This window comes from Pseudorasbora parva, chromosome 3 (assembly GCF_024679245.1).
Source record: "Pseudorasbora parva isolate DD20220531a chromosome 3, ASM2467924v1, whole genome shotgun sequence".
Taxonomy (NCBI): Eukaryota; Metazoa; Chordata; class Actinopteri; order Cypriniformes; family Gobionidae; genus Pseudorasbora; species Pseudorasbora parva.
This window is the reverse complement of record NC_090174.1, coordinates 44,125,791-44,141,319: the sequence shown is the minus strand read 5'-3', so window position 1 is coordinate 44,141,319 and position 15,529 is coordinate 44,125,791. Positions and strand designations below refer to the sequence as shown.

Sequence of the window (15,529 nt, the reverse complement as noted above, 5' to 3'; positions counted from 1 at the left end):
GTGAGAAGAGCTCCACAGTTCAGAGCCGGACAGACATTTCTGACACAGATACACACTGTGTTTGTGGAAATGATTGTGTCTGTAATTTTACGTTTATATTTTTCAGCAGAAGTGTATGTGTGCATGAGTGTGTTCTAAAGCAGTGGGTCTCAACTGGTGGAAAGCAAAATGTCAACAAAATTGTTAAAAATGCTAATCAGTCTTTCTTTTCAATTGTTCTTGTAATCTGCATGCAAAAGAAAACAGAGCACAAACAATGTAGTCTGAGGCTCTGTTGTCGTTTTAAAATACACAACTTTTGCTACAGCAGGGGTCGGGAAGTTTGTTTGGTATCAGAGATTTTGGGAATTTGAAAATGAAGGTGTGGCTTCCCACATTCCTAATTGAGTCTTCTGGATCATATGTAGCATTCCCTGATTCATCAAGCCCCTGTCATATGACCATTACGATACCGGAACATGGCACTAACAGACCGGAGCAGTCTCCCTCAGAAGCTCTGTAACAGACCAGACTTGACAATTGTGTAAATTACATGGAGACGAAACTGCAAGCTTTGTTGTCTCTTTGTTGTCTCTCACCCGTAAGACCTCCGTTCATCTTCGGAACACAAATGAAGATATTTTTGTTGAAATCCGATGCCTCAGCAAGGCTTTCATTGATACCAATTTCATTTCCTCTTTCAGACCCATAAAAGGCACTAAACTGACTAAACTAAAGCACTATTCGTATTATCTAGGGACCTCTGTGATTTAGAAATGACTCCCCCACATCTGAGTTTTGCGTGGCGCATTCGCACGGGATAAGCAAGCCTGTGATTTTACTCGAAATTACTGACTTCTCCCGGATATGATGTCAAGACTTCTTTATATAGCTGTTCTTTTCATTAAGAACAGTATTGATGTTATTATTAAACACACCATTCAATCAGATTACTCCCAAATTGATACTCATTCTAAAGTGAAAGTATAATCCGTGTGGGCGTGGCTGCACGGGAATTCATAACGGTGCGCATTATGAATGCAGACTTTATTCTTCGTGAAACATAAAGATAGAAATGCTCACAGGAAGAAAAAAAGCTTGCAAAAATTATATACGCTCCGCCTAATCCTGGCCAAATCACAGAGATGTCGATTCGCAAGGGACTACTATTATCACAGGACCTTGGTGTTCGGCGAAATATGGTAGGTAATTTGCTTGGGGAAATTTTACTTTACAAATTACAGACATAGAACACAGTTTAAGATATTTTATATTTAGTCCGACAGCATGTCTAAGTGTATGCACACTATGCTGTCCATGGGCCTATGCAGTTCATGACAATACTAAGAAATCTGAATGTTTGAAGAGAGTATAATAAAAAACTAAATTTGAATCCCTGCATAAACCTAAATTGGGAAAAAGGGATACTAGGCACTATGGTCTCCCTACTGTGTGATGTGGTGAAAGAGTCCAACGTCTGCTGGCTACATTTATCAGGCCTTGTGGGGGCTGATGGTCTGACAGTCAAGCAAACCAAGTAATTGGCTGAATCCAAACTCAGGTGACAGAGTCACTAGGGGGAGGGAGAGATACACATTCAGCACACAGAAGGGGAAAAAAACATCAATTTCCATATTCACTCCAGCACAAAAAAACAACCCCTCTAGAGCTGAGGTTTTATTCTCAAACCCAGAGTCCAAGTAGATAGGAGTAAGTAAGTTGGGGGGAGGAGATATGGAGGGGGAAAAGCAGAGATCTTAAATTAGCTTTACCCACCCTGCAGGGGACAGACTGGACGCAAATGGCTGTAAGTGGGTCAGAACTGAGAACATGAAGCCAGGGTAAGGGACTACCATACGGAGAGCAAAAAGAGAGAGGCAAAGAGAAGACTGAGAAAAGGGTATGGGAATGTGAGGCAATGGCAAAAAGAAATAACAGGGGAATTTATCCAAAAAGAAAAGAAATTCATAAAAGCAGAGGAGAATTTAAGATTAATATGTGTTGGCCTACAAACACAAGATGGTATATCAAAATAGTCCAAAGCTCTCTATTTCCTGCTAAGATCTTTTTAAGTTGAGCGGGAGACTCATTATTTCTTCTATGAGTATGTGGTAGCAGCAGCACTTTTGTACGCTGTTGTGTGTTGGGGAACTGACATAAATGAACAGGTATGGAAAGCCAGCTCTGTTCTGGGGATCAGCCTTTGACCTGCTGGAGGAGGTGATGGAGAGGAGAATGCTGGCCAGACTCTCTGCCATTGTGTGTGAAACATTGTATCCACTACGCAACATGTACATGGTGCCATGGGGAGTACATTTCGTCCTGCTTGATGTAGAAAAGAGTTACTTCAGGTCTCTTAGCAGCAATTATGATGTACAACCGCCCATTGGATTGAAATACACATAAAAGGATAAGAAGTATGTATTAGGTACAGATTATTCTTCATTTTTATATTTAGCATTTACATTAACATTTCATTGTTATATCTAGCATTTAGTAATACTAACAGCAGTATGACATTGTTGTATACTAAACTTTTAGATTTGCCATGTTTGTAGATTATTTTTTATTGTATTTTATCTTATTCTATTGGTGTGTGTGTGTGTGTGTGTGTGTGTGTGTGTGTGTGTGTGTGTGTGTGTGTGTGTGTGTGTGAGCCTGTTTATGTGGTTTATGAGGACACAAATTTGTCTAACTACATGGGTATTACACTGGTATTACACTATAAATGTGGTTTATGAGGACATATCAAATGTCCTCATAATTCAAATGGCCTTAAAAACATACTAAATGATGTTTTTTTGAAAAAGTAAAAATGCAGAATGTTTCCTGTTATGGGTAGGTGTGTGTGTGTTTCTGCTGCTGTAACTTGCATAAATTGCATTATGTCATATCGTAATATAAGACACTGCAAGAAAATCACTCACAGCCACAAAGTCCTAGATATAATCTTTTCAACTATAAATTTAAGTGAAATATTTAAATTATATTAAAAAATCTGATGGCTCCCAGGACAGAGCTATGTGGTGGTTTAGGGATTTTTGGTTTATTTTATCATCTGCCAGGCACAAACACACAAGTTTTAAATTGAAATTAAGCTTTAGCATAAATTCTGCTGGGAAGACTCAATTACCACGTCACTTAATGCATTCACTCTAATCCAATGATATTCTCATGCTCACGGTATAAAGGCTCTGTACTTACACATGTTTGAGTTCACAGATACTGAAGCGACGATTACCCCCATCCTCCCTACCACCACAAGGATAACCCTGTTCATACCCTGCCGGGGGGTCGGCTGCGCCCCTGCCCTCGTCTTCAGGCAGGAATTGCAGATCCAAGACCTTCAGATTATGCACTACGGACGGGGCCTACGCCAAATGACTCTGTACACTATCAGCTTGCTGAGCTGTTAATAAATGCACTATTGTCAATATATTTCTCCCGAGTCTTTCTGGTAGAACTGCATGTAACAACATTATCATGTTCATTCACTGCTCTATCCCAAGTCTTAACACCATTGCGAGACACTCCCAATCCCACGCTAGACCCTATGAGCAAGAGAAAGATTGCTCTGCATTGCAGTTCTCATAAAACATGCCTACTGGTGAAAAAAAAAAAACTGATTCTCATATGCAAGAGACAAAACACACTCAGCAATGACTGACACTTAATCAAACTGGAAAATGTATACAGTCCATAAATAACTGAAGGAAGTGTGCAAGTGTCAGTGAACACATCGTGCAAAGAGTCTGAATGACATTCCAAAACACCCTGTTCAGTTAACCTCCCAAAAACCCTTGAGGGACACAACCTCCTCTCGAATCATGTGACCACATTCTTCTCAGCAGAATGGATGTTATCACTCATTGCAAAAGAAGGTCAAGCATTGTCTGGGAGCGATGCCCTAAAAACAGAAACTTTGCCTAATTAAACTTGTTTTAAAATTAAAAATTTAAATTTAATTATTGTTTTACATGTTTTGCCTAGTACCAATTATTGTTCTTATCTGGCTTCACAATCTTCCAGTGAAATGACAGACTTCTCTCTGGTATGCCAGGCTTCTCCAATCATTCAGTCCACTAAACCCCACCACTTGCTGCCTCCATCCAATCAACAATATATATATATATTATATATATATATATATATATATATATATATATATATATATTATTCCTTTTTTAAAGGGGTGATTCCATGTTTTTTTCTTCTAGGCTTGGTTGTGTTTATGGAGCGCAGCAGTATAACATGTCTTAATACTTCTCATTTTTTAAACGCCGTTTTTTTACAAATATTTTACCTTTATTCCACACTGCTGTCTCCACTGTCCTTTAAACAGCTCGTTTGCTTCCTGCTTCTGTGAAGCCCATCCCTCTAATGGTCTTAGATCGGTTAGATGGCCAAATGTAGTTTCATGTATTTTTATTGGCTGAAGTTCTAAGCACAGGTTGTCCAGAAACATCACACGCCTTACCATTACGGGCAGAAGTCACATCTGCGGTGACTAGCAAGGGTTTATGATGTCACCAACACGGGAAGAAGCTCATTATAGTGCAAACCGGCCGTTTTTGTAGGCAATAAACTGCCATAACTTTACAAGACAATATCTCCGTTTGCATTGAACTTTTAGTGCGGTAACTTTGCAGATACTGTTTATGCTCAAACAGCAACATTACGCAATAACTAAAGTTACAAAAGTGAAATCGCATGCAACCACCCTTTTTAAATAATCAATTTCACTCAGATGTTCCATATGTTACAATATGGAAGACATTATCTGTCATTACTTCTATTACATCTCCTGAAGTGTGTGTGGATTAAAGCCACAAGATGTAATTTTTCACTGCTGGAGGTTACTTATTCAAAACAAAGGAAGAGCTTGATGGCGCTTTGATTTAGCAGAGCTTTTATTATTCCGCTTCTTCCGCTCATGCGTATTTGGGGTAACGCAGCACTGTTTTATCATATTAGACACATTTAAGTGTGTTGAAAGTTAGTTATGTTATAATGCTAATCTGTGCATTTGTTCGACGACTACTATGAGACACTTGTTGCACACTGCAGTAAGCTAGGTCGATATTAGGCAGGGAAATTTGGTGTGTCCATGGTTTCTAAAATATAAAATTGCTTATCCCTCTGGGTTTAAACATTCGGGATAATGTAAGTACACAAGTCAAGTAAATATTTAACATTGTTCAAGTGGTTTTTGGATATTTAAATCCCCAAAAAATCTTACATATTGTGCCTTTAAGCACTAAAAGGTGAACTGACTACCGAATTTAGCTGCAGTGTGTTCGTGGCCCATGAATCAGAGCGGTTAACCAGATGTTCTGAAAGGGTGCTAGGGTATTTCTAAGGTCTAAGCAAACTCCAGTAACTATCTGCTTACAAAAACATCCAGATTAGACAGATATCATTTAAAAATACAGACACCGACACCTAGAATCAGATTCGGCCAGGCTCACAGCCTTTCCATTATTTATACTAAAACAGTCTTTATGAACCAAAACAGTTTTGACTGCAATTGGTTGCACCAAGCACATAAGAACATAATAAAGATGAGAGAAAAGTCTATTAAGAAATAAAAAATGCAAAGAAGGAAGCAATCAGCGTAAAAAAACAGGAAGGGAAGATATGTGACTCATCGCAAGGAAGAGAAGGAAGAGGGGGTGGTGCTGTGACCGAGTGCAATTTACGCAGACCATTACACTTTAACGTGTTTTAGCACTGCAGATGACAGAACTGTGTGTGGTGGTGGGTGGTGGTGGGTGGGGGGGTTATATTGCTCTCTGTAAAACTAACACATCAGCAGAACACATCTAAGACATCCTATAGAAAGCCTCAGCGTTTTCTGCATCAGTGTTACAGCACTACAGGGAGCTGAGTTCTTCAGAAGTGCACATGGGCTGAGTGATTGATTAATGTGTCTCTAAGTAATGATGCACAAGTCTATATGAAAGCAAGATCAGTTCGACCCAGCCCATTGAAAATATCCCAGAGAGAGAAAGAGAAAGTGTGCATGTGAGCATACAGGGATCAGCAGCATCCTCTCAACAAAAGGACCATCGACTCATGGCGACTCACAGACACATGAGTTCAGAGAAAGGCAAATTGGATTGAATGCATTATGATGCACCACAATATCATAATTGGATTGTGATTCCTGCTCAAAACGAACACTGAAATAATTAAACTTTAATTAAAAGGTCCTGTATGTAAGTTTTTCACTTTACTAAATAATAAAAATATGCTTGCAGATATTTAGGAAACATGCTAAATTCACTTACTCGTTTCTCAGAAAAGCAATGCACAGTTATTCTACTTTGAAACGTGCGTTCCGTGTCAGAATGTCTGTTTTTATTTTGGTCTGTGCGAAACCGCACGCTGCCAACTTACCCAATAATATTTCGACACCCCGGGTTGCCAGTTGGCGGAAAACACGGCGTATTGCAGCATCCATGGAAGCCTTGTTGTAACTGGGTCAAAGATCCCAGATTCTACCCAAATTAAAAAAAAAACAGGATCCATCTACAAATCTCTATGAACGAAAGCATATTAAAATGCTGATAAATAAATTTAGCGTGGCCATGATTGTCAATTGCACTCGTTCCTGTGTCCTTAAGCTGGCATCCCACGTGAGCGTTGAGTCTGAGGAGGGGGCGGGGGAAACAACAATCTCCATTATTTTGAATTTAGTGTTGAATTTCGACAACTAGCTGCCAATCATACATACCGCACCTTTAAATGACAAATAGAATGAACTGGCAACTGACCCGCTTAAGGAAAAAAAGGATGAGCCAGTAACCTTGTTACAGGAGAAAAAAATCCTCTTTATTGAGCACAAGAAGAACATTTATAGTGCTGTTAGAGGAGAGACAGCAGAGCTTTATCTCCCAGTACCTTCACTAGGCTGCTTCTTCACTAACTGAACCATAGGAAAAACCAAGACTTGCTTTGGAAAATAACTTTTTTTAAAATATATATTAATATTTTTATTCAGCAAGATCACAATTAAATTGACCAAAAGTTTTTAAATATATATTTATATAACTTTATATAATAATTTATATAACTTTATATTCATCAAAGAACCCTGAAAAAATCAATCAGGGTTTCCACAAAGACCGTTCTAAACAATTATTTTATTTATTTTTTATTTTTTAAATACAGCACCAAATTTGAAAACATTCTGAAGAATCATCTGACACTGAAGACTGGAGTATTGATGCTGAAAATTCGGTTTTAATTAAAGGTGCGGTGTGTAGGATTTTTGCAGTAAAATATCCAAACCCCTAGGCCAGTGTAATATATTTTGTTCAGGTGATGTTCTTATAATATCCCAAATGTTTCCAGCTATTTGTAAATTGTGAGACAATTGCTATTTTAACCAAGGAACCGTGACGTCTGAGGGAGTCGCCTGTCAATTGCGTCATATCTGCGTTAACCCTCGGTTATGCTCGTTTTTTTTATTTGGCAGAAGCGCTTTACTCTTAGCAGTGTGCAACAAGTGTCACAGCAGCCCCGAGCGAACGCACAGAGCAAACTCGTAACATCATTTTAAAGGTCCCGTTCTTCATGATCCCATCTTTCAAACTTTAGTTAGTGTGAAATAATTGCTGTTAGAGCATAAATAATACCTGTAAAATGATAAAGCTCTAAGTTCAATGCCAAGCGAGATATTTTATTTAACAGAAGTTCCCTTTCAAAGCCTACAGTGAACGGCCAGTTTGGACTACATCCCTGCACTTCCTTCTGTAATGACATGACTAGAACAGTTTGTTGACTAACCCTCCGCCCACAAGAATACGCAAAAAAAGTGGCGTAATCTTGTTGCTCTCCCACGTGGAGAAGAGAGCACATTGGCCCTTATTTATAATAGAAATCTTGCACCTCTGCAATCCAGGTGTCCGCAATATTTGCCCTTGATAAATGTGGCGGCTGAAAACGATCGTCATTAGAATAACACGCCCCTATATATTCAAGTCACTGCCTCTCCCACGCCCTCATTTTACACCATGGACAAACAGAAGACTGCAAAGAAGCGAAAAACTTCTCCGACGTGGAGATCGGGCGCGTCTCAATCATCTTACTAGTCCACTATTCAGGGCACTGATTAGGACATAAGTCAATGGGCTGACTCACTGACCAGTGCACTGACTAGTGAACTAGTGAGATGATTGAGACGCGCCAATCAAGACCATCACCAGGGAAGTGGAAAAAAATGAAATTGTTTTATTTGGGAGTTTAAAGAGTGGGATTAAAGGCACCCAAAAAACAAACCCAAATTACGAGTACTGTTAATAGTGTGGATGTTGAGAAGCGCACTCCAGCAGTTTAAAGCTGTTTGTATGAGAAATTACCTATCGCAATGCATTATTTTACAGCACATGTTTTGAAACAATTAGCATTTAATTTCGTATCACGGCACATGCATTGGGGTGTACGATATGATGATGTGATGTGGAGTATCATTCATTCACATTAATAATTGCATGACAATTTGTAAGATTCTTTTTATTATTATTATTATTATTATGATTTGTATTATTAATGACACTTATTGTTATTTAGAAGAAGAATGCCGTTATTATTTTGTCAGTCTGAATTATTCAGTCCCAGTGCGTGCGCAGCTGCCGCACAGGCTCGCAACTGGAGGAATACATGCCTCAAATGCTTTGCTATAGTCACACAAATTAAACATTGACGTCTACGTTGCACAAAAATAAACACTGAAGTTTATAATGAATATGTTGTAGTTTTTTTTTAGGCCTAGCATATCTTTGTCAGTGTGTTTTGTGGTGTTAGGCATTGTTTTTCTCTGCATTTTCGCACTAACTCAAAAAGTGCGTACCACCTCCTGAGCTGGCGTAGGATTTGAGCGTACCGTACGCCAACGTCCATATTGATAAATCTCAAAGTCACCGTGGGTTTGGGTGTACGCAAGGTGTACGCTGGAAATTTGGTGTAAGCACTTTTGATAAATGAGGGCCATTCAGCGCTTGCATCTCCCCGTTATGGTAAGAGGCAGGACCTTTCCGGGCAAAGTGCGCTAAGTTGCTGTCCAATCACAACACGGGAACAGCTGGCACAATCAGAACTCGTTACGTATTTCTGAAGGAGGGACTTAATAGAACAAGGAAATCATCAGGCCGTTTTTAGGACAGAGAAAACAGCGGTATACAGATAAGTAAATTGTGTGAAAAATGAACTCATGTTATATTGCACACTGTAAACGCAATCAAAGCTTTAAAAACACATAAAAAATGGGACCTTTAAACACACTTAAAAGTATCTAATATGATAAACAGAGCTGTGTTACCTCATACTCATGGACCGGAAAAGAGGAAATGGTGTCGGCGACTTTGTCCCGTTATAATTAAACTCCCGTTGCTCGCGAGCCGTGTGTTTGCGTAACAATCGCTCCAGCGGCCTTGCTCAGCTCCCTCAACACTCGGTCCTGCTCTGCTTCATACTACAGTAACGTTAATAACCGCATCCATGAACATGATTTCTGCCAAAGTCCTATCCCGATTCTTTTCCACTGGCTGTGAGATGAAGACCTAGCCTGACAAGCCAGACCCACATCAAGATGTTTGGTCTGGAAACTCAACATAGACAGGGCTCAATCCGAGGGGCGGGATAAACGGCTGTCTTTCAAACTCCCTCTGCACGCGATAGGATAGCGCTACAACCAACCAGAGCAATGAAGGTGAAACAGAGCTTGTTCATAGATTAAACATTCACCGCATCCGGTCAGCAAAACTCCGAACACATCTTCCCTTTTTAAGAATGACTTCAGTGCCGTTCTTTGTTCTTTTCTCAGAGAAAAGCTTAACTCCAAGTCTTCCAGAGTCGCGGTCAAAGCTGATTCGAAAGACCGCCGTTCGCCAGTTTCTGTGTTTACTAGAAGCATGCAAACGCAACTCGGCCGTCGTCATTATGGCCCCGCCCACCGACTCTATACACGATGCGATTGGCCCGTCCAGATTGAGAGGAATACAGCTCAGAAGGGTATAGAGAGTTCCTAGACGACACTTGCGGGCAGATTAAATGTGCTGCCGCTAGGGTGCGTCTAGATTTCTGAGCTCAGGCGTCATCAAGCTACCCCTTTTTTTTGAATAGGCGCCCTCTAGTGGACAAAAAAATTACATAGTGCAGCTTTAAATAATCATGGGAATAAATTACCTTTTCAAATATTAAGATAGATTTCACAATATTACTATCATTACTGTATTTTTTATAAAATATGTGCGCATAAGCAACTTTTTTCAAAAAATCTTACCAACCCCAAACTTTTTAAAAGTAGCACACATTACAAATAGATAAAAATATTGATACAATCTGAAATATTAAATAAAATATTGTAATAAATTCAATTGTGCTATATCAATATAAAATTGCACAATGTTTTAATGTGGATTTGTTATAAAATTACCATTTGGAGCCGGTTAAACTGATATCAGCTGAAAATAAGAAATTGCTGATACAGAGGCCACCCAGAGAGTCTGAGTCTGCAGCTCTCAGCATTTAAGTGCTGTAGGATGTTGTAATTTGTTGTCCATATTTCTCATGCAGCATGAAGCATATTTGCCTGAGTTGTACCAAGTCTTGTAATTTGCGTGACATGCAATATTTTGACCTCTAATGGACTAAAAAATGTAGGCATACAATATATACTCTAAATAAATCTCTTTTATTGGAGCAATGGTGCATTATATAGTGCACATGGGATACGGGTTTACATCTAAATCATATCATGTGCTATACCGTTCCCCATGCTGTCCTGTAATCAACCTTAGAACAGTTCCTCATTCCAAGGAATAATTAAGATTATTCCATTCATATTCTAATGGCTGTTGTCATACACTGCCTCCAAAACATATTCGCACATATACTGTTGCTCTCTGGCTCCGTAACAGCATATTTGGCAGGTTGATTTGGCAGACATTAGGGCAGCACGTTATCCAGACACTTCATTGTGTTGGCTACGTGTGCACGGTTGCCAGAGCTCTCCGATGACAGCAGATCTAGCTTTACACCACTGCAATCACCTTCCACCATAATAGACTATTAATAGAGGAGAGCAGTAGGAGAGCCATGCTTCTTCTCTTTCACAGTCAGCAGTGTCGCTTTCCGTTCAGACTCTCCAGAGCGGGTGGAAACCCAGTCGCCCACTGTGTGAAGAGTTTGTAGGCTCACAGGGGCTGCCCAGGAGAGATACGGATTGATGGGCACTGCTTCAGTGCTCTTACAAGAGCCTTTGCCCTTATTTCATTAGCCGCTTGACTAGAGATCTGCTCCATGACGCTATCACGATGACCCTCGCGACCATCAGATAACAATACAGTTCTGACAACACAAAGACTCTCAAACACTTCCTGGATGAATTCAGTGTGCCTTGCTGGATCGGTGTTCAATCTGGTAAGTATAGTTTTGAAGACTGAATGACATAGGATTTACCAAGTCCTTTATGCTGCCTTCAAGTGCACCTGAGAAACTCAAACCTTTGGCCACATTCACACAGAAACACTGATAATATCATATACCATATCTATAACTGATATATAAATAAAGATCAGTGAGAGGAAAGATAGTCTGTAGCACATAGGTTTGTGTATTGTTTGAATTTTAACGATTCCGGTTCTGCTTATCGTTTTCGATTATTATCAATTCCTAATTTCGATTCCATTAAGGTAAAAACTAAAAAAACTTTTTAAGTTTAATTTTTACATTTATTTTAAGTTTTACTGAAAAAAACATTTCATTGTAACTGAATACTATGAACAAAAATCAGCAGGCTAAAAAACACTTACAATGGTTTAAAATACCATAGCAAAATTTCTTGTTGCCTTTTGTTTGATTAACGTTATATCATAGAGATGTAGCATATGTTCTATGACTATTTGTCTAATGCTACAACAGTTTTTCAACCTTAAATAAGCAACACACACACACACACACACACACACGTCTGGTTCACTATCTTTGTGGTGACTCTCCATAGGCGTAATCGTTTATATTTATACCGTACAAACCGTATTTTCTGTCCCCCTACACTGCCCCTGCCCCTAAACCTACTCATCACAGGAAACATTCTGCATTTTTACTTTCTCAAAAAAAAAAAAAAAACTTCAAAAAATCATTTTGAAAAGTGGGTAATCTCAGGTTTTTCTATCCTTATGGGGACATTTGGTCCCCACAGTGTAATATAAACAAGGGCACACACACACAAACACACACGCACACACACACAAAGGCTGGTCAAGCTAACACCAACACATGTTCTAAACAAACAGGTGCTTGTAAATGCAAGAACTGCAAGGTGAGACTTCTATTTACCTAAATGTGATAATTACTTCCTAATATTTTCAACATGCTATACGGGACAATAAAGGCAGCTAGAAAGGTTAATAAAATCTCAAAGCCACCATAGCAATATTTCAGAAACTGCAAAATCACCACTAAGAGGACATTGTATGACAATTATAATTGTTCATAGCTCAGGGAACATAAATTAACATGTTCCTGTATGCATATCGTCATCCAAGACACATAATGAACAATCACTTACACTTATTTCAATGAGCAACATTTCGGCTCAACTAAATCATTAAATGCTTCTCTTGTGGGACAGACCTGTGGTAATGAAGCAATTAAAAGACCATAGCACTTAGGTTTTGAAACAGTTTGTTGATGTGATCCTCCTGTGTCTTCCTGACACACAGTGAGAGATGAAACATGATTACCACTGCTGGCTCAAGAGCCTCTTAAACAACAGGTGTTACTGGCAGAGTTCACAGGTGACACATGTGAGGGAGGTTTAAATTTTAAAGAGAAACTGTATCACTGCATACATAAGCTTCACATCATCAGATATTCAGCCCGGCATTCGAGATGTCACAAAAAAAAAAAAACACCATGACCTAAATGGGGTTTCTCCCAACCACAGTTTTACTACAGAAATTATATATATGAAATAAATATTAACTACAGGCATTATATTAAATATAATTATAAAACGCTTTACACTTTAATTAAGTTACTTCTGACTAATTACTGTTTTGTTGTTCTGTTATAATTAAAGGGAAACTGGTTGCCATGGTAAATGTTTGTAAGGATGTTCTGGATTGTTGTGTGTGTGCTGGCTAAAAGCTGCCTAACACTGGCTAACATCTGTAGCTGACCAGAAGCTGAATACGGACCATAATAAATTACTGGTGGCCAAGTTTACCATAAAAACAAACTAGAAATATGATTAGACCGGAATTTTTAAGACACGCCCACATACACACGTAAAAGTCTGTTGTCAGATATTAAAGTACAACGACTTTCATAAGCGTCACAGAACAACACTGTAGTGTATAACTTACATCTCAGTTGACGTTAGCATGAGCGCTAGCTGACGCGCTAATAAAAACACAGCGTACTGCTGTCATTTAATGGAGACATGCGTTTATCCGCTCATAATGACAACGGAGGCCCTGGTTTAAAAGAAACACATGGTGGCAAAATGAGGCGAGGGTTTTGAGAGATGTACTAGCATCTATCCACACTATAGAGACGCGCTCATGAAGTGCGCTGATTGTCCGCATGTGTATTTGACAGCTCTCATATGACCTGCCTTGACATGACAGATCCCTACACTGGTTGGTCACAAAAAAGAATACTAACAAAGCCCAGTATAGTCCAAATATGTTCCAATATTGCAGTCTTGTAATAATGACACCAACACAGGTGTATAATAAACAAGACCATGCGTTCGTGTGAACGCGTTTCATTACCTGTAATAGGACAGAAGTCCATTGCTGAGCACGAACCATCTGCGCTGGTAACCTTTAATGTAGTTGGTCCATTTAAAGAGCCAGCCTTTGTAGGTGTCCGAGCCCGGGGCTGGTGTCCCGCTCGCTGGCGTGGACGCGCCACTCTTTCCCTGCTCGCTCATCCTCCTCCTGCCCCGGTCCACTGCCGCAGATTGATGATGATGTCGCCGCCGCCGCCGCTGCTGCTGTTTGCAGGATAAGCAAGGAACTGCGGTGAGAAAGGACACGATCCTGCCGGGGCCGCTGCAGGGAGCGGCCACTCTCCCCATAAACTCACCCCCGATGCGCTGAGATGGACGGGCTGCCGGAGGAGGCTCTGGGGCAGGGAGAGAGAAACAGCGCACTCCCCTTCTCTCTATTCCCGATGATAGAGAGATGAAGAGCTGCGAGTGTGAGAGTAGGAGCAACGACCACTGGCGGCGTGACAGGAGAGCGCGGCTCTGAAATCACCCGCGCAATATCCCTAGCTGATCGGTCGCATTTTACTCTGCACTGTTCGTGTTTATTACAAACACGCGTAGTAGGGGAGAAGGGGGTAACACAAAACATGTGCTTAATAATAACAACGTGTATTTTAAAATGCTTACTGTTATAGACACCTTTTATATTATTCATTTTATTTAAGGTTATGTAGGCTATACATTTTCAATAGCTCATCACATGCTGCTTGTTAAGTTAACTTGCGTTTAAAACAACAATCTTTCCAGTAAGTTCTCGCCAGGGAAAACAGTTTTACAAGAAGCCAAACGGACTGGAGCCGTAAGTGGAGCCGGGATTCTCCGCTCAAGGCATTCTGTAATTAGGCTACTCAATCGCTTCAACTCCAGTTACTCCACTCCAGGATTTATTTTAGCCGCTCCCTACACAAAACGAAAATATTAGGCAAATCATCTTCATATCGACTGAAAAAGGACTGAGTGTTCCAGGTTTCAACATTATTTTCAATATTATATGCACAGTTTTTCCTGTGCACATCATTATTTTAAATGATATTTTATGGAACAGGGCCTGCAGACTGCAGTCATTTGTTTGTAAGCTCACCTTTAATTAGCAAGAGAAAAACACTGTCTGCGAGTTGACTTAATAACTCTTAACTGCAAGCAAACATTAATTCACTCTGCACCACTACTAAAAAACGCTTTTGGAATACTGCTTATCCAATCAGATTTAAGGAACGGAACTGTAGCCTATATAATATTCTACTGTAGGCTATTTATTTTAGCATGCACTAGCCTATGTTTAAAATTAGTGTTAAGTGTCATATTTAATAAAAATAAAAAAAAGATTCGTTTTTTACATAGGCTTATGGAAATGTAGGATGGTGCCTGCCTTATTAATTATCTGTAAGCAAGTAAATATTTATTTGATATTTAGCCTACCAGTGTAGGTCTTGTGCAAAAAAATAAAAAAATAAATTAAAAAAAGACCACTTTTTAAAATATGTATTTTATATTTTACACCAGTCTTACAGATTTGTTTTAAAATTATTAATAGATAATATTTATTAGTGAACTGAAGTTGCTGCTTTAAGTACAATCAACTCGTAGCCTATATGTTTAAGTCATTTCAACTTAAAACTAAATAAAATTGCTTAGCTTATTTTGACTAGTTAAAATAATGTAAAAACATATGTTGTCATTACTGATCATATAATTTTTACAGTGTGGAGATGGAGAATAAAAACTGTCATCATATACTTGCCTACTATTTCATTGTCCCCCAGTTTT

The 15,529-nt window shown here is 39.3% G+C and overlaps 1 protein-coding gene across 2 annotated transcripts in view; it reads right to left on the bottom strand.

Annotated features, from left to right (window-relative positions):
* osbp2b (oxysterol binding protein 2b) overlaps nt 1-14,216 on the bottom strand; it is a 96,070-nt gene extending 81,854 nt beyond the window's left edge. Inside the window, exon 1 of one of the 2 annotated variants that reach the window (XM_067439054.1) lies at nt 13,764-14,216. In XM_067439054.1, coding sequence (XP_067295155.1) covers nt 13,764-14,071 — 308 coding nt within the window. In that variant the 5' untranslated portion in view covers nt 14,072-14,216. The remainder of the gene's footprint in view (nt 1-13,763) is intronic. The other variant, XM_067439055.1, reaches the window with a different exon arrangement.
* Nucleotides 14,217-15,529: the final 1,313 nt, after the last annotated feature.